At 44.5% G+C, this 20,139-nt stretch overlaps 1 protein-coding gene across 1 annotated transcript in view; it reads left to right on the top strand.

The window, feature by feature from the left end:
• The window catches only part of GRHL2 (grainyhead like transcription factor 2), a 114,007-nt gene extending 100,059 nt beyond the window's left edge, over window positions 1–13,948 (top strand). The window contains exons 13-15 of the mRNA XM_063079911.1: window positions 2,754–2,839; window positions 11,715–11,779; window positions 13,834–13,948. Of these exons, the coding sequence (XP_062935981.1) occupies window positions 2,754–2,839; window positions 11,715–11,779; window positions 13,834–13,948 (266 nt within the window). The remainder of the gene's footprint in view (window positions 1–2,753; window positions 2,840–11,714; window positions 11,780–13,833) is intronic.
• The last annotated feature ends 6,191 nt before the right edge of the window (window positions 13,949–20,139 follow it).

The raw sequence follows: 20,139 nt of genomic DNA, 5'->3' as shown, positions 1-20,139 counted from the left end.
ACCTACTGGCAATAGAGAAAACTTTCTCCCAGGAGTGACTTTTCTTTGGAAAAGGATGGTGGAATTACTGAGCCTCTACTTGGAGCGCTCACTGAGCTGGTCTTTGACAAGCATGGGGAATCAGGGTCAGTGACAGTTCCTATTTATCTGTTAGAAGTTCCCTGAGAGAGAATGATCATAATTATCACCAGTGCCATTATTATTGCTTATTTTGCCTTTGTAGCCACTTGTCAGGGTGGCTCAGTGGGGGTCGCTTGGGGGCTGCCCTATGTGGCTGTCTGCCTTTGGCTGTACAATGTCTGGGGTGCATGATGGCTGTTCTTGCTATGTTGAGAGAGTGATCATTACGGTTGCTCTGCCACAGAGAGTCCATGAGAGCTGACTCCCTGGGCAAGCCATCACGGTTGTACCGTGAGCCCAGTTGGCCTGAATGTGGCCGTCAACCAGCCAGCAGGAGAACGGCGGAGCTGTCCCACCTGGCGTTCTCCTGCAGCCCACCTTTAGCACTTCCCAGACGCTCCTGAAGCAAGAATGACAACCGTAGTGTTCCAAAGAAGGGATTTGTAAATGCAGTGGAAGCAGTGCTCATTGTAATAGAATATGGTTGGTTCCTTAGGGTCAGCCTCCTGGAAATAACTTTTTGTTGTTGTTGTTGTTGGGGGCTGTGGGAAGAAGTTATAGAATGTTTGTCTATAATAGCCACCAATGTTTTTTGGTTTTTTTCCTTGACTTTTCCTTATCTGGATGTAATCGAGATCCTGTTCTAATTATTTCTTATTGTACTGTTAGCATTGAGTCCTCTTATAATATTCATTAGTTCACTAGATCATATTAGCTGAAATAGAGGCTATAAAATATTCCTTCCAAAGGACTACATTTGGAAATATTTGGAGGCACATTCAATCTATTTGTTTAATTGGTATTTTACTTTCATATTTGGTAAAGAGAAGAAATTCTGTTATACATGTTATTTTTTCCTTTTTTTCTTTTTCTTTTTTTCCTCATACACTGAACATCCACTGTGTACAGAAAGGAAGTGAAGGCAGAACCCGTGTGCACCCATGTAGATGTGGCTTTTGTAAAGCAAGCAGCTTTAATGAAGTCCTTGGGGTCCAGGGGGCAAGGGGAAAAAGGGTGCGAGATTGGGTTAGAGCTGATTTGATTTTCTAGTTTCAACTTTGTTCTTCCAGTTGATGGCAGTTGAAGCTCAGTTGGTATCAGACTGTCATTGGGATCCAGGCTCAGCAGGGTTTTGACCTGTGTGTTTTCCCTAGAGTGGCCAAGTGCGTATAGCTTCAGCTTTGACCCCCTTCTCTCCCCCTGCAGGAAGAGTCAGAAGTCACACCACTGGGATGAGGGAGACGGAAAGGGCCGTCAGCTCACAGGGGCTGGAGGGTTGCCTCTGAATGGCAGTTCCAAGAGTTTTCTGGGAGCTAAGCCACAGCACAGTCGCTGTAAGGGTAGGTCCAGGCAGGGAGGGCAACAGTGAGCAGAGCAACAGCAGCCAGCAGCTGTCACATCCATGGGGCCCTGGGGCAGTGTCTTAGTCACTCTGAGCCTCAGCTTGTGCATCTCTAATCATACCTGGGGCCCCTACCATCTCTCATAATTTGTACATTCTCAAATTTAGAATGATATTTTATAGATAAATGAATAGAAAAGCTGCATCCCACTTCACTGAGGGCACGAGAACCATGGCAGTGATTCATTATAGCCAGCACTGATTGAGAGCTGCTGCTTGCTGAGTGCCCGGTGCTGTGCTAAGCATGCCACATGGACATGATTTTATTCAACCCTCATGACAACCCCATGAGCTAGATACTCTTATGCTGTTTCACAGAGAAAACCAAGGCTTGGAGAGGTTAAGGGACCAGGGCCCACCAGAGGACTGACCTGGGCACAAACCCAGATGTGTGGCACGCCACCTCCCGAGTTTTCTCCTCCACCTGCGTCTAACAGTGCCCGCTCTCTCCTGGGCCTGTTGGTCATCTGCCTGGAGTTTGCTCCCCATCCTATCCTTATCCCTGCCCTACCCACTACACCATTTGCTAACACTGATGCCTCCAACAGCCTTCATACCCCCAATGCCTCCTTCAAGGTAGCCTCCCCGAGTGTCTTCGAGCATCCCCACGCTGGCAAGGCTGAGCCCCTATATGCACTCTTTTGTGTCGTTTCCCTCTATAACTCCTAACTCTGTGTCTCGCAGTTTGTTTGTCTTAGAGAGAAATGTCTGTCTCTCTAAGTGGGGTGCAAACTCCTTAAGGGCAGAGGGTGTGACAACTTACTGCTACAACCCCAGCTCCAGGCACACATGGCCCAGGGGCCCAGGTCAGTAACATGAGGGGTCTTCCAAAGGTTCGGCAAAACAGTCGTATTATCTTTTAAATCCATTTTCTATGAACTTTTTGAAGTCTCCTCATATTTGTCAAATGAACGAATAAATAAATAGAAGAAATGTCATAAAGAGCTCATGGACCCACCTTGAGAATTCAGGTGTGAACATAGGTGTCCACGCATCTGGCAGCCTGTTAGGGGTTTCCCAGTTGTTTGTTGACCTCAAGCCTTAGCACTCCCTGGCCACACGTTGTCTACATAGGTGTCTCAGTCACCCTTGTAGGATGTTGTCTGGGCCAGGGGTCTGAGGCTCAGCAGATACTGCCAGCCTGCAACACCTGTGCAAGAGGACGCAGTCCCCTGGGCATCTGAGCACCCGTGTGGGCCCCTTCAGTCACCCAGATCTCCTTCTCTTTCAGTGCTTTTGTATGTGCGGAGGGAGACGGACGATGTGTTTGATGCTTTGATGTTGAAATCCCCCACGGTGAAGGGCCTGATGGATGCGGTAAGCAAAGACCCCCTCTCCACCTCCAGGGGACCTGCCTGCGTTCTCCTTTGCTGGCACCCATTTATTAAAACGCAGCCACTGAGATGGCTCTAGAATAACTTTATAAAGAAAAAGGAGAACCTGAGATTTGTGGAGACACTGATCTGTATACTGTCGTGGCTTACTAACATCTTAAGAAGGGGATTTTGAAAAACCACCAATTCCCTGTGAGTTTAAGCCTAATCACAGTGAGATGTCATGCAGGGAGGTTAAACTGTAAGTTTTTACTTGTCTCGTTGCATGAAATAAAAACAATTAAGTGTCTTGCTAGCTATGATAGTGTAATCCAAAATAAAAATATCACCTCTTGGTTAAGAAAAAAAGTATATTGCAGAGTTATAGTGATTTGAGGTACAATTTTTCCCTTCCCACCCAAGATCTAGTCTAGTGTTACCCAAATTGGGCTCAGGAAAAGTTATTTCATATTTTATTCATGTACTATTTACCTGAGTATGACTTTAAGATAACTCTACTTTTGAGTATGATTTCCAGCTCCTTCCCTCACATACATCTTTTTTTTTTCTTTTTTAATACCCTGTACAACTATGTTGTAGAAGATCCAGGTTTCTTTCTTTTTTTTTTTTATTGATGGAGACAACAGGACTGACAGAGACACAGTCCAAAATTGTTGGTTGGTCTGGAAAACTGCTACATTGCAGCAGTATCTTGGATTATGGGGCTATGTTAGTCTGTTTCTGTTGCTTATAACGAAATACCTGAAACTGGGTGATTTATAAAGAAAATGAAATTTCTTGCTTACAGTGTCTGGGGCTGGGAAGTCTAAAGTCCAGGCAACATAGCTGGTGAAGGCTTTGGTGGCAACAGTGATGGCAGGATATCACATTACAAAATGTTGGATCAGAGAGAGACTAACCTCCTCAGGCACTCTCCTTTTAAAGCCTTCAGAACCACGCCCCTGACCACCATTTTTAATCCATTCACTACAGCACGGTCCTACAATCTAATCACCTCTTCAAGGCCCCACGTTTCAATTAGCATAATAGGATTTCCCACCCTCAGCAGTTAACAGTGGGAATTAAGCCTCAATGAGGTTGGGAAGCATCCAGTCTACAGCAGGGGCCAAATGTTAAAATGTATGGGATAGTTCCTGTAAGTGGAATTGCATAATATGCAGTCTTTTGTGGCTGCTTTCTTTCATTTAGCAGACTGTTTTTGAGTTTTACCCATATCGTAGTATAAGCCAGTACTTCATTCCCTTTTATGGCTGAATAATATTCTATTGTATGTATATACACATTTTGTTTTTCCATTCAACAGTTGATGGAGGTTGGATTTTTTCTGCCTACTGGCTATTGTGAATAATGCTGCTACAACCATTCATGAGCAAGCTTTCGTTTGAACCTCTGTTTCCAGTTCTTTTGGGTACATACTAAGGAGTGGAATTGATGAGCCAGACACAAAGACTGTGTAATATATGATTCAATTTATAGAAAATATCCAGAATAGGCAAATCTATGGAGACTGAAAGCAGATTAGTGGTTGTCAGGGAGGGGAGTGGGGGAATGGTAGGTGACAGCTGAACACACACTTCCTTTTTAGAGTGATGAAAATGTTCAGGACTAGATAGCGGTGATGGTCACACACAACGTTGTGAATGTACTAAATGCTATTGAGTTGTATGCTTTTAAATGGCTTGAATGGTGAATTGTATGATATATGTAAAAAAAATAAGTAGTCACTGTTCATCGGAAAATTTTAAAAAGTGTATAGGAATGTTACCAATGCAGATTTCACGCTGCCCTCTGTGGTCGCGTTGTTAACAAGTCCCAGGCAGGCCTGTGCAGGGCATCAAGTACCACCCTCTAAGAAGCACTGGTGGAGGCCTCGCTGATCCTTTCTGTTCTACAGGGCTTTTCATTGGAATGGAGTTTGTTGGATCTGGAAAAACAAAGATGGAAATGAGCACAACAAAAATATGTATATCTCTAAGAATTAAACCAGGACTTTAAAAGTGACCCTTAAATTGCTAGAGGATAGATTTATGAGCTAGAAAAGCCCATAAAATACTCTGACCTCTGTGGGCAACTTTGGGCAGTTTCATACCCCAGTCTGGCCTTTAAGACCATCTTACTAAAACTGACTTACCAGGGACAGTGGCAAATATGAAAATTACCATCTCATTTGTTTCAAATGCGTATTCTCAGACCTCAACCCCAGAGATTCTGGTTCTGCTCAGTTGGAGATGGAATTGGGGATGGGAATCAGGAATCAGTTTTTTTAACAAGCTCTTCCAGATGTTCTGAGCTTTAGGTGTGAGAGCCACTGATCTAGACCAATTCTGAACTGATTTTTTACACCATGATCCTGCCTTTTTCCTTTGTGTCTTTTCTTTCCCTTCCATGACATCTAGCTGGTTCTACACGTGTTCTGTAGATGTGTCTCACTGGAACTAAATGTCACCTCTACTCTCATCCAAACAGCAGCTCAGAAACCTTTGCCTACACTCCCCACACAGCAGCATCCGGCTTCTGATCCCTTTCAGGGGAGCTCATTACACCTGCCTCGCTTTGCTTAGCTGGGGTGTGGGGGAGAGTAACGCATGGTATCCTTTGACCCGGTAAGCCATGGAGAGGTCAGGTTTCCTTGGCTCGTTCTGGACAGATTCCTTAGAGCAATTCTGACTTCATCTCTCCTTTAAGTCTGGGAAAAAATGATTTTATTAAAGTACCAACACAAGCTATCTCCTTGCTTCTTGATTCTTGCAAATGGGAAAGCAAGGCAAAGGAAGCTCTTTCAGAATCCTCATGTGATGTATTCTGGTGGGGAATTGCAAAGGAATGACACAGCAGACCCTGCAACCTGGGACAGCCATGAAGGCGACAGGCTCTGTTTACATGAAGACTTGAGCACACCTTGAAGCGAGACAATAGAATTTTGCAGAACACTGGCTCCTGCTCACTGTAGTTATACGCTAATAAGTTTATTTGGAATCTAAGTTGGGTAAGAAAGGGTTCCTTCCAGGGTGTGGTTTCTCTGAGGACCAAGATGTCACTGGCGTATGACCTTTTACCACATTGACATTTACCAATACACATGTGTATATTGTAATATACACGCATGTATATATAATATCCATATATACAATATAATATTATATATACACTGTATATGTGAAATAAATATATACAATACAAGCATGTGTACTATAATGGTATATACACATGTATATTTGCAATGTGTGTGTGTGTATAAAATAAAGCCAATATGCATGTGTATATATAAACAGTATAGCTTAGAGGTCAGCATTAGGCTTTGGTTTCAGAAGACTTGTGTTCAAATTCCAACTGTGCCTCCTACTAGCTGGGCAAGTTTCTTTCTTTTTCATTTTTCATAATTTTATTATTAAACTTCCATAATAGTAAATAAAGTTCCATCATGTACATATATATATGAAATATATGAAATTATTCATTAGCAATCAGAAGCCACAAATAGCACTTAATTTTAGGTTTAAAACATCTCGTTTTTGCTTTTAATGACTCTATGTTTTATTACTTACTTGTTCTAAAATATTCTCCTAACCCATTTTTCTACTTATTTATTTATTTTTAAGTTTATTTGTTTATTAATATATATTTTTTTACATTCTCTGATGTTACAGAGCAGTTGGGGGAAGGGAGAGACGGGAAGGGAAAAGGAAATAGGGTATGAGAAGGAGGAAGGAGGAGGGGTGGGGTTGAGGCCTGTGGCACCCCCCTCATTCCTGCAAGTTTAGACCAGGGGGCTTCCAGCGGTGGCTTGGTCATTCCTGGTGTGGGTGCAGATGTCAGGGAGGTGTGTCTGAAGCCCTTGCCCCCTATCACCCTAGCTTGGGAGCCCAGGGCACTTCTTGCTGCAGCTCGGTGGTTGTTGCTGGGCTGGTTGTGGGTGTTGGGGGGGCATGGCCAAGGCCCGAGGTCCCCCACTGCCCCAGCTCTGGGCAAGTTTCTTAACCCCTTCTTCATCCTTAAAAATGGAAATAATAATAGTAGCTACCTCACAGGGTTGTCATGAGGATCAAATGAAACAACACAGATATAAAATTCTGCCTGGCCCCTGATATGTACTAAGCCCCCAGTAAAGGTTAGTCTGTTACTATACTATAGTTTGGAGTAGGAATCAGAGCTAGAAAGGACACAGTGCAAAGACTCTGCGTTTGCCGTGCCCTCGCCAGGAGTGCCCCTCCTCCATGTCTACAGGGCTCACTTCGTTCAGGTCTCTGCTCACATGGTGCATTATCAGATGGGCCTTTCCAGAACACCTCCATCCATAGCATCTCCGTCACTCCCTGTCCCCTTGCCCTGCTTTGTTTTACTTCACAGCAGTTATGCCTTTCTGAGGAAGAGATGGGGAGCTGCCACACAGAAGGGTTATGTAGGAATATTTCCAAGAGGTTAAACATTTCTGGTAACTTTAAAAACTTTTATTTCTAATTTGATCGAATTATACTCCAATGTTGTCTTTGCTGCCCAGTACATGATACAGTCTCTTCAGACCATGTAATGGTTGTGTGTGTCTGTATATACATGAGGGTAGTTCAGAAAGTTCATGGAAAAATAGAATTGAAAGATAATGCAAGTCTTTACATGAACTTTTTGAAGTACCCTCGTGTATGTGAGTGTGTGTGTGTGCGTATTTTTATTAAAAAGTATATTGATTATATTATTCAACTGTTCTTATATATTTGGCTACGAAATTCATGCAACTCTCCAGGAGGTTTATTGAAGTCTCCCACTGTAATTGCTTTCTTTGCAAGGTTTCCTTATATCTGTAATAATTTTTGCTGAAGTGTTATGCTGTTAGGTGTGTAAAGTTTCATGATTACTATACCTTTCCCATAAATTGTGCTTTTTATCATTATATCACATCCATTCTTACCTCAACAACCTTAAATTGTGCCCTGTCTAGTGCTAATCCCATCACTCCTGCTTTTCTCTTGGCATTTGTTTGTTATAGTCATCCACCAGTTAGCCTTTTATTCATCGTGTTGTTAGATGTTTTTCTTGTAAACAGCGTACAGCTGGTTTTTCTTTTTTTCTCTTCCTCCTTTTATCTTTTTCTCTTCTTTTTCACCCACTCAGACACTTTGTATTTTACTGGAAGAATAAATTTTATTCTCATTTGGTATAATGACTGATATACTTGATTTTACTTCTTCCTTCTTTTCGTTTTTTATTTCACTTTGTGCTTTCCTCTTCCTTTCTCTTTAGTTTTGCAGGAAGATTGAGTTTCTTGTTTTCATTTTTTTAATTTGGAAGTTATTCTTTACCTTTCCTAAATTGTTTCAATCTCTTCTGCTTCTTATTTCTCTATCATTTGAAATTAAAATTCCAACTCTTTTCCCCACCAAGACCCTCCAGCTCCCCCGACGCCCTCTGTGAGATGAGGCTTTTGGGGCTTTTCTCTCTCCCTCTCCCACCCTCCTTTGCCCACTAGTGTGGACCCATTGAAATGCCTACCCCTTCCCCACAAACTCCCAACTTCTAGATTTTTTTTTTGTTTTTTCCCCCACGGGATACATTTATTTTATTTATTTATTTATTTTTTAATTTTATTTTGTCGATATACATTGTAGCTGATTATTGCTCCCCATCACCAAAACCTCCCTCCCTTCTCCCTCCCCCCTCCCCCCCAACAATGTCCTTTCTGTTTGCTTGTTGCATCAACTTCAAATAATTGTGGTTGTTATATCTTCTTCTAGATTTTGCCGAAATAGTTTAATACCTTTTTCTAAGAAACGGTTAGATTTTTGTTTATGTTAAGTCCTTTTAACTTCAAGGATCCTTGGCACTTAAATGTCACATTCTCAGTCCCCACCACCACGCGTATACTCAAGTTTATGGCACCACACGCTGGTTGCTTGTTTTCTTCCTCCTTTGCCTGGTATGAAGTCTCTGTTCTGATGCATTTCGTCTCCAGGTAGTATTCTTTTGTGAGTATTTTTCTCAAATGAGATATGGGTGAAATACTCTCTGAACCTTTGCATTTCTCAGAGACTGTTCTTTCACTCTGAAAAGTGAAGGATAGCTTGGTAGCGTAGAGGGTTCTTGGGGTGAAGTCCTTTTTTTCTGTGGTCTGTAAGGGTTATTTCACTGTCCATTGGGTGTAGGGTCACAGATAAGAAGATGGAAGCCAGGTTTATCCTTTTTTTTTTTTTTTTGGTAACTTGTTCTTTCTTTTGAGAGTTACCAGAACATTTTCTTTATGCTTGGAAATCTGGTCCTTTTCAGAGTGGCCAGGTATATGAATCTTTTGTTATAGATCTCTCCTGGGAGTTAGGATACCTTTCCTGTCCAAAAACCTGGGTTTTCTATTATTTGGTTGTTTTCTCTTATCCATCCGTTCCTTTTTCTCAGTATGGGATGATTTTTACATCTTATATGGCCTGACTCTATTCTTCAAGTCTCTTTTCTTTTCGTTCATGATTTTCATCTACATTATGTATTTTTACTTTGCATTTTGATATTGTTTTTCAATTTGATTTTTCCTAACACTCTTTGGTTTGCTGAATTGACCATCTATCCTTCCATTCATTTCCTGAACTTTTAATTTATTTTTTATTATTTTTATTTTTAACAGGTGGCCAGTATGGGGATCTGAACCCCTTGACGTTGGTATTATAGCACTGCACTCTAACCTACTGAGCTAACTGGCCAGCCCTGAACTTTTAAATTTTTTTAGTTCAATAATCATATTTTTAGATGACAATTTTGCATGCATGTGCTTTACTGCATGTTCTTTATCAGTATTCCTTTATGTTCTTCTGAAGAGAAGAAGGACTCTTTTATGTCTTGTGCAAATGGATGCCACCAACACAAGTTCTGTCCATTTTCTTTGCTGCCAGCAGTCCCCCCTTGGATACATTGTCCTTCATGCTTGGCTCCTTTGACTCAGGCGTGGCTGTGGGGATCTCATCAATGATGGATCAGTGGCGTGCATCAGGCAGGTAGCTTGTTCCCTCTCCTTTTGCTCTCCAGCCCTCAGCCCGCCTGTTCTGCTCCTTCTGGGCTTATTGGGGGTGGGGAGTTCTTTCTACAAGGTGGGAGGGATGAGGGAGGGCATCTGTGATTCTCTGTTGAATGAGCTCTTTGCAGGATCCAAAGATTTTCGAACTTTGCTCTAGAACTCTTTAGCCTCTTTCTCTAACCTGTGCTGGACTTTCCAGTAATCCCAGTCCCAAACCTCATCTGCCATAGCCCAAGCTGCCTATGAGTGCACCAGCCACTGGGCTCAGAAAGGGTGGACAGATTCGATTTGGGAGTAAAGAAGGAATGAAAGACATTTAGGGCAGTTCTTCTAGAATCCATCTCTAAACTAGTACTACTTTATATTTATAAATGTGAAACACAATCATTGTAAATATATAATAAGCACTATAGAATTGTACAAAGTAAAAAGTAAAAAGAACCTCCTTGTTTCTGTCCATTCTTCGATGGTAGCCACTGTTAGTAGATCAGAGCAGCCTTCACATATTTTCTATGTACTTACATATATGAGGGGACTTCATGTGTTCATGGAAAGATTTGTGTTATCTTTTCATTCTATTCTTCCATGAGCTTTTTAGAGCACCCTTGTATATGTTTTTAAAACAAAGGGGATCACACTATGTACACTGTTTTGCAGCTTGTTTTTTCCCTCAATATAGTAAGGATATTTTTTTTAATGTAAATTCAGATAGGTTGCCCGTGTTTCTTTTAATGACTTCATGGTTTTCAACTGTGAAAATATCAAAATGTGTTTAGCGAATGTTTATTTGCAATTTTCTTTATTATAAACAACAATGCTTTGAAAATCTTTACATACATCTGCCTGTATTTCTAAGGACTAGACGACTCGATGTGGAATATGTGGGTCAAAGGATATATGCATTCTACGTATTAATACCTTCTGACAAATTTCTTTCCAGAAAAGTTGAGTTTGTTACTCTCCCACCTATAAAATATGAGAGTTGTTTTTTCTCATACTCTGGCTGACAGTGTAGTACCAATTTTTTAGTTTTTTGTTAGTTTGATAAATGTAAAGTAGTATCCTACTGTTTCTTTGGTATTTTAAAATTATGAGTGAGATGGTGCACTTTCTCATATGCTTTGTCTGATTTTATTTATTTTTTTCTGTGAATTGCTTCTTCATGTTTTTGGAGGGGGGTTGTTTTTTCTTTTTCCATTGAAGTGTTAGTCTTTTTCTTGATTTGCAGGAGTTCTTTTTAATTTAAGGAAGTTAGTTTCATGTCTGTCATTTGTGTTGCAAAAATGTTTTCCTGTGTAGTATTTGTCTTCAGCCTTTTATGGTGGTTTTTGCTATGCTGGTATTTTTAATTCTATATTGTTTTTATTAATGTTTTAATTTTTTTCTTCAGGTTTCATGTCTTGCTTAGAAAGATCTTCCTTTTTTTAAGATGACATCTGTACAAAGAATTGATTCATGGTTTCTTATTATACTTTTATGGTTTCCTCTTTCACATGTAAATCTTTAATCCACCTGAAATTTATTTGGGTAGAAGAAGTGGAGAAGGGCTTTTTATCTTGTTAAATTTTTTTCTATATGCTACCTATTTAATACAACATCATGATTAGAATCCATCTTTTCTCAACAGATCCGAAATGCCACTTTATCATACATTGAATTCCCATGTGGCTGGATCTTTTATTGAATGATTTAAGGTCTGTACAAAGGGAGAGCCCCATAAATGAGGCATTTTGAGAGCTTGACTCATGAGTGAAAAGCACTCTGTGCCTGGGAAAATCTCCAAGAGAGTGAAATTGGGACTTTCTTTCTTGCCTCTACTTGGGCTCCTCTTCTGTGTTCATCTGCCTTTTTGTTATCGGTTTTACAGATATCTGAGAAATATGGGCTGCCCGTGGAGAAGATAGCAAAGCTTTACAAGAAAAGCAAAAAAGGGTAAGAAAGAAACTGAACTTAAACTGACTCCCAAGTCAGATAAATCTACATGATGCCTTAAAAAAAAAAAAAAAAAGTGCCTGTCTTTTGTTAGTTCTGTTGTTTGCCTTTCATAAAAATTGTTTCATCCTTCCAAAGGATTTCAGGGCAGCATGCAAGTGCAATGCATTTCATCTTTAATAAAGAGAGGGAGGGAGGGAGAGAGGGAGATAGTGTATTGCCATGATGTCGGCTGAGATGCCCTATTTTAATGACAGGATTGGCAGGTGGACCAGAGGGATCTGGAGGTGGTGAGGACACTGGGAAGAATGACAAAGTCCCCTTTCTGCAGAGAATGGCGTTTATAGGGAATCACATACAGCTCTTGGGGTTAGTATCAGGGTGGCATGGTAGAAACAAAAAATGGTTCAGGACATAGGGAATTCTTTTCAAAGTAATTATTAACAAAATGTTCTCAAATGATCATTGGACCTGCTTGTTCTCATGGTTAAGAGCAATTGCTCTTCTTTCTTGGGTGTTTAGTAGGTCCGGGTCTCCTGCTAAGCACTTTATATGAATTCCTCCATGTACTCCTCACTACTGTTTGAGGTAGAAGCTATTATTGTCTCTAATTTGCTAATGAGGAAACTAAGCCAGAGGGAGCTTAGCATCTTGCCCAAGGTCTCATGTTCAGTGAGTAGAACACAGATTTGAACCCAGGTCTGTAGCCTCAGGCTCACTTGCATAGCTCCCATGCTGTGCTGTCTACCACCTCCGAGGCCCTACTGGGGCTTCCTGTTTGTGAGGTTCTGAGAGAGGTGGTCACAGGAGCTGGATTTAGTGCCAGGAGAGGGTTTTCATTGACTCAGCTCTGGAGCTGTTTTCCTATAAAAAGCATAAAATGGGTCTTTAAACTCTCCTCTGGACCTCTTTTATAAAGGAATTTGATAATCTAGGATGCTCCGCTTTCTAGATGGTTGATGGGTTGATTGGGAGTCAAGCAGAAAACGCTTTCCACTTGAGCCCTCATTGGAAAGCGCACTAGAATGTATTACAGTTACTCTGATGGTGAGATTAGAATGGTGTCTCAAGGCCTTACTGTCAAGCAGAAATCCTCAGTGCAGATGTCCATGGTGCTGATGATAACATTCATTTTAATTGAGCTCTGTGTCACACCTTGTGCTAAATGGTTTTATCCTAACAAAAACCCTCTGAAGCTGGATTGTTGTTCTTAGTTTTGCAGAAGAATAAACAGAGACTCTGAAAGGCTAAGCTACTGGCCTAATGACACATTGCTGTAGAGCCAGTTCTTCATTCTCAGCTAATACCTATGTGACTTCAAAGAATGGAATTGGTTCAGAGACTCCTAAATCATAGACAGACTCTGGATGTTGTTTTCTTAAAACTAAATCCACCAGGGCTAGTCAGCCAAGGAGTAGGTCACGTGTGGTAAAGAAAGAACTTCAGTGAATGGCAAAGCTAGTTTCAAAGTCTCACCCAGCCGTGCACTAGCTGGGGACTTAGGGAAATGATTTAACCTCGCTGAGCTCAGTTTTCTCATTTGCAAAATGGTGGCAATAACACCTACCTTTAAGGCTGCTGTGAGATCTAAATACATAACATGCCTGGTGTGTATTACGTGCTCCAAAAAGGGCAGCTGAGGTCCCTGTTATTTTCCTCTTCCTCCTAAGGGCAAAGGAAATGCATTTTTTAAAATGCATTGTCAAGAGGCAATGTGGTATAATGAACACAGTTAGGGCCCTAACTCTCTAGGTCCCGTCTCTATGTATAGCTAACTCTGTGATTTGGGGCTCTGCTAACTTCTCTGGGCCTCGGTTTCCTGAGCTATAAAGCAAGAGGGTTGGGTTGAATGATCTCTGAAGTCCCATTTCATAAGGAGTCATGAGGTTCTGAGAAACTGAGGCTTCACTTTCCTCACACTGATTTTGGGGAAACTCGAAAGGGTTTTTCCCTGCCTTGTTGCCTGTCTCCTCCACCCCTCCCAGCCTCGAGCCTGCCCTCGCACTGAGCATGCTGCTCATGGCATTTTTGTTTTTTACCCTTCCCTGTGGCAGCATCTTGGTGAACATGGATGACAACATCATTGAGCACTACTCGCACGAGGACACCTTCATCCTTAACATGGAGAGCATGGTGGAAGGCTTCAAGATCACGCTCATGGAAATCTGAACTGGGCTCCGCATCCCGTCGGCAGGAGCTGTCAGTGCCTCCTCCCCGGGAGGTGTGGAGGCCCGGCCCCGGAGCCCACCTCCCGTCTCATCACTGCTGTTACAGGACTGCGCTGGGGGGCACTGAGGGTCAGTATGTCTGGTCCATCCAGCAGCTCCTGAGCCCCTCAGGAAGGTGCCTTGGGCCCGCTGGATCCTTATTTATTGCCCACCTTTTTCCAGAGCCTGGGGTCCAGGCCTGCCAGGACTCTGCAGGTTACTGCTGGTTCCAGATGAGACCGTCCAAAGTCCCCGCTTCAAGGAAAACACAACCAGTCCATTCGTGCTCAGAGTCTGAAAAAGTCTTGCCCCTCTCTCTCACCTCTCCACATCTTCTGAGCTGCTGGACAAAATGAGCCACTTCTTGGTGCAGTAGTCGTAGGTGGAGTGAGGGGCGGACACCCTCCTCATTGGTCAGAAACCTTCAGGATGCTCTGGGGAAGGCCATCTTGCTAAATACCTCCAGGGGTCCCCAGCAAGTAGCCACCAGGCCTTGTACAGGAGGACATTCAGCTACCATGTAATTAGTAATTGACACAGAAAGTATGACTGACTATCATGTACATAGTGTTTATAATATGGCAATAATATATTTTACCTGTGGTATGTGGGCATGTTTACTGCCACTGGCCTAGAGGAGGCACATGCCTGGAGACTCTGCTTTCTATAAGAGGTTTCTGCCTCTGTGCCTGTTCAGGAGACATGCTGGGCTAGGGAAGTGGCCTTTGGGTGTCAGGTGATTGTGTTGGGTACCAAGATGGAATCTCCAGAGATCACGCCCGGGGACTTGTTTCCTGTCCCAAAAGGGAGCCCCCTCTCCCTCTCATGGGTGTGACCTTCCCTTGAGGCCACTGCATTTCTCTCATGATGATGTGCTTTGCTTGACTTCCTTTGAGCTGTCTTGTGGGAAAGGTCGCATGGTCTGCGGCCCGAGCCCCTTCTCCACCTTTGGTGCTGGTCACTGCCTGAGCCTTCTGGAAAGACTCTGCAGGGGGTTTGCTATCAGGAACCTGTCACTGGGGCCTGCTGCAGAACTCTTTGGCTGTCATGAGAATCCTGGACACTGTGTAGTGCCTCACAGTTTACAAGCACGTCCTTCACTCAAGTGGCCCCTTTAAAATTCCAGCTGCGGTTCTGAGAGCCATGCCAACAGCTCAGCTCTGCATCGACAGGCCGGGGGTTCCCTGGGCCTTGAGATGGGAAAAGGAGGGAGTGGCTGCCTCTGCTTCTGGGCGCCGGGCTGTGAGGACGTGCACCAGTGAGTGAGAATGCTCCCGAGCCCCGACTCTTCTGACCCCAGCCGTGGGAGGCAGCCTCGGGAGAGCAGGCCTCGTCCTCCTGCTGCAGGTCCTGGGAGGTGAAGGAGGAAAAACACTTCCCTGAACAACCACAAAATGATGCACCGTGTGGGCTGCTGTTCCCTTTGAGGGGACAGGCAGGTGGTTCGGAGTTTGTGTGGGCCGAAGCACTAGCTATTTGGCAGACATCCTGGACTCAAGGCCCTAATACAGGTTCCGTGTAAGGGTTCAGATTTGTTTGTAAAGCACTTTGATGTCTCACCAGGAGGCCCCTCTCAGGGCTCCCTGCCCTCCCACCTCATCTGCCCCTGAGGCCCAGAGCAGGGTGGAGGGGCTGCTTTTGGAACGGAGACCAGGAGCTGGGCCCAGCATCTGAGGTTGGTGGAAAGGGGGCACCTTTCTATGTGTCCTCTGGACATGTCACCCCCTCCTGTGGTGCCCAAGGTTCACATCCTAGATTCAGCTCTGCTCCCGTCTGCACCGTTCTTCTCCACTCTGCCATGTCCTGGACCAGCACCTTGGGGACCATTCTGGGGACTAGCAGGGCTCTGTTCTAAGAAGGACAAACTCAGTGTTGGAAATACACGATGTACTATGCACTTCCCACACTCCTTGGGTTAGGAATAGTTTGAAACATGGTTGGCAGACCTAATGGCAAGTGCTATTAAGCTGGGACACAGGACTCCAGAGTAAGGAAAAGACAAAATATTGGGGAACCTGACATAGCCTCCCCTTCTCTCTCCATTCTCTTTGGAATGCTATTTGTTGGTCCTGCCCTAAGGCAGAAGATGAATCAGAGATGCTTTTGCATGTGTCCTAAGTCGCTGAGCAGTCACTGTGGTGACCACTGCCAGTGCCATCAGAGGGTGGTGCAGAGCATCATGTCCCATTGCATCCGTGCCCCATCTTTACCACACCCCCTGCATTCTTGGGGCACCGGGGCTTAGCTTCAATGTGTCCTTCACTATGCATGTTGGCAGAGCTTTGATGAGCAAAGTTTCTTGAGCAAAAACACTCCAGAAAGTTAGGAAAACTTGCCTCCTCTTTTTTTTTTTTTTGTCCCTTAAATTAATCATACTCAAACAAATAAGCTTTCTTTTTTTTTCAATCCATGAAAAATGGGGGACACACGGAGCAAGTGTTTTCCTTATGCGTCCCCACATTGTTTAGGCTTTACGGGTGTTTGGAAGTGGGGACCAACACAAAAATATAGTCAAATGTCATTTTGGAATTGGTTCCTAAAAGACTGAGGCATGTCCCAGCCCAGAAACTTAGGAAGTGTGAAATGAATCAAAGGCTTATTTTCCTTCTTATTTAAAATGATGAAAATGCAACGGGGAGAGGGCTTGTGCCAAATTCTACGACGGCCCTTTCCTACAGGCAAGCATGGGAGATTGACGTACGTACAGTCTGCTCTCACGTTAAAAAAAAAAAATGGTAAATGTAACTTAATAGTTTTGTAAACGGGAGAGGGGGAATCTATAAACTATACATACAGTTATTTTATTTTTTGTACATTTTTAAGAAGAAAAAATAAATATTCGTACCATAAGAGTAAAACAGTGTCTGGTGCTTTCTCTGAGGCGGGTGTTGGGGCTCTTTGCCTGATTCTGTCTCTGTGACCTGGGAAAATTCTAGGCTCCCCTGGGCACTTTCAGATCCCGGGCATCAACAGAGCAGGCATTTCACCCCAGGTCTGATAACATCAAAAGGCCTTCGGTGTGACTGGGGCAGGCTCCCCAGGGTGGCTATTCTTGACCCACCTCCAGGGCAGGCAGAAGGTTCTGTCCACTCACTTCTGCCTGTCCTCACTCCCAGGCTCACTCACCCCACTGGAATTCCCACAGAAGCTTTCTGCTTCCTTAGTTCATTCATGCCAACCTCGACACAGAGGCCAAACCAGGTAGCTCAAACTCCAATTTTATCACGATCATCTCTTGTCCTAGAAGCCACAGGCTCCCTAGTATCTGTCAGCCCAAATGGAAACCCTTCCATGCTCCATCCCAGAATGTATTGGGGTTCTCTTGGTGATCACCCACCCTGCGGAGCCCCCACACCCCTTTAACCATTATCCACGATTATGTCCCGAGAGCATCTTTGTTCCAAACAAGCAGCGTTTCTACATTCCCCTTCATCTCCCCTTCATTCTATCCATGTCCACACTTTCAAATCTTGGCTAAAACTTTGCATTCGAGAATCCTTCCCTGGCTGACATCAACTCCAGCGGCATCTGCGTGGCCTCTGTGCCTGGACCAGGGACAGGGAAGGGAAGGATGGGGAAATGCTTATTGAGGAGTCTTGCAGAGAGATGACAGGGTTAGAGATGGGCTACAGGCTTTTTATCAGGATCACGTCCCATGGCCTGGGTGGGAAGTCTCAGTGTTCTCCCTGCTTGCCCGAGTAGGTCCTGCTGGGGCTGCAGGCTGCCTTCTTGGCCTGTGCTATTTAGTGAGCTGTACTTGCCATGTGTGCCACCCACCCCGCAAGCTCCCTGGACCGGGACTCTGGCTGGGTAGGCACGGATGACAATTGTCAGGGCCACAGGTCTGGCATGAGCTCTTCCTTCCACTGTCTCCTAATTCTGTTACTGTGGATGAGACGTTGTGCCACATGCTGGAAATGAAGAGGCAGGTTAGACACTGCCGTCAGAGGAGGCGACGTGATGATCTGGTGTCACAGAGCAATAATAGAGGTTTGCCCTGCAAGAGTCAGAGCTGTGTCATCACCTACTCCTAAGGCATGCCAACCCTTCTTACCCTCAGACATCCACGTCATGATGAGAGCTCACCAGCCATGAATCTCAGGTTGGGAAGGCTGCCCACTCAAGTGTCTGAGCCTATGTTTGGGGGGAGGGGGATGTCAATGGGAGTGGGGAAGGGGATGGTCACTTCAGGTCCTCCAAGACACAGATGCCAAGATGGGACGAGATGTTCAGGAGATTAGTTTTTGTGAAGGACACGGGAAAGAACAGGAGTCAGTGGGGACAGCCTGCACTGCAGAAGTAGAGAGGGAAAGAAGGCAACTGGGCAGGAGGAGCCTGAGACTACAGCACAGTTCTAGGACAGTCTCAGGCAGTCCAGTGGGGAGTCCCCAAGCAAAGGCCACCCACTGAAGGGGTCCCACTGTGGGCAAGAAGGGCCCAGTTCTAGACCCCCACCATGCACAGTCTTTGATAAGGAGCAGCCCGGTGAGGGCGTGGCTTCAGAGTGGCTCCAAAAGAGTGGCAGCTGGAGCCTGTTAATCAGCTCTGCTCCCACCAGCAGGTCCTCATAAAGGAAGATCTGAGCGGGGCCAGCCCTTGCTGGAAAAGTCTCCAACAGAGAGTCACTCAGGCTCCACTTAACATTCCCTGGGTGTGTTTTCTAGACTATCACCTTAGTACAATATGCCCTTTGTCTCCAGGAGTCCTTCATCCCTACACTTCTCTGAATTGCTGTGAATGGGTGCATGGGTTAATTTTGGAGACTCAGGAGTTCTAGGAAAGACAGTGGGGGGCCTCTCGTCAGCCATAGCAGCAAAAGAGAGGAAGGAGATGGTGCGAAGGCATCAAAGGCAGTGCCTGCTTGTTCCCTGGGCAGCAAACACCCCTCAGGAAAGTACTGGACTTCTGCTCTCCATCCTCTCCATCAGATGCAGGTGTAAGCTCCTTTGCAACTGTTTTCAAGGTCCTGGACAGACAGAAGTTACCATCTGAGGTGTGAGCTTGGTTCCCTACTTTGCTAATAACTCCTACTCCCCCTGCCCCCGACACACCTCCAAGACTTAGTGCTTGGTAATGTGTTGGGTCACCATTAAACACTCAAGGTGAACCCAATACAGTGACTAAATACTGGTGTTGGAAAGATACATCTTGAAAGAGAAAGAGAGAGAGTCTGTCCATCTGTCTGTCTGCACCAGGATAAGGTACTGGCGGCAGAGGTGAGTGTTTAATAAGGGTTGGCAGGCCCAGCTGCCCTTTTTTTTTTTTTTTTTTTTTAAGTGTTTTCACCATTTCTTCTAGAGAACCATTAGGACACCAGCCATTTCCTGGAACATTGCTGAGAACAGAAGTCATGAAGCCTGCCTGAGGCCTGGGCCCTCGGGGCCACCCAGCGAGTGAGCTGCACGCTGCAACGCTCTCCGAGTGCTCACTCTTTGCATCCCTGGGGTTGTCTGGACCATGCATTGCACATTAACACCCAGAGCAGCAAATGTCCAGGACCTGTTGAAGTCCTGGATGTGTGGTCAGCATCCAATTGTAAAGAAACCTGCTCGAAGTGAATAAACAGATCACTGGGGATGCCCTCGGCCTGAACATCTCTTCCCTGGGCAATAGTCTCTAGTTGAAGTGGGCTTGACTGCTGCTCTACTGACTTGGAAAATACAGGACTCAATTATTTTTTTTCTCTTGTTTCTTCAGCCACCTCAAAACCCAGGAAATTTCAGGAAAGCACTGAGCATGCTCCCAACAGACATGAGAGGCCCGCGTACGGCAACTCCATTTCTTCCAAAGGCGATTCCTGTGACCCCTCTCTACCTTGACTGAGAGAATTCAGATTCCTCCTCAGTGGGTGGGAATGAACTAGGCTATGAGGGGACTCAATAGGGTCAAGGCATTGGGACAGTGCACTGTAAATAGTGGCCTCAGGTTTGGAAATTTGCTGGCAACAGCCTAGAAGCTCCAGCCGCCTTCTCACCATCTGACTTGCTAGCTTTCATGCTCAGTACTCATGGGTATTAGGGCCATCGAGATGATCTGTGTAAATTAGGAAAAGACTCCTCTCCAGGCCGACTCAGCTCCCACATGGACTCTGGTTGGCCCATGAGGCACCTCCTATAGTTAGCAAGTTAGTAGCCCCTTCTCTTTATATGAATG

The sequence above is a fragment of the Cynocephalus volans genome, chromosome 15, assembly GCF_027409185.1.
Source record: "Cynocephalus volans isolate mCynVol1 chromosome 15, mCynVol1.pri, whole genome shotgun sequence".
In the NCBI taxonomy this organism is placed as follows: Eukaryota; Metazoa; Chordata; class Mammalia; order Dermoptera; family Cynocephalidae; genus Cynocephalus; species Cynocephalus volans.
This window is presented reverse-complemented; position numbering and strand designations above follow the sequence as displayed.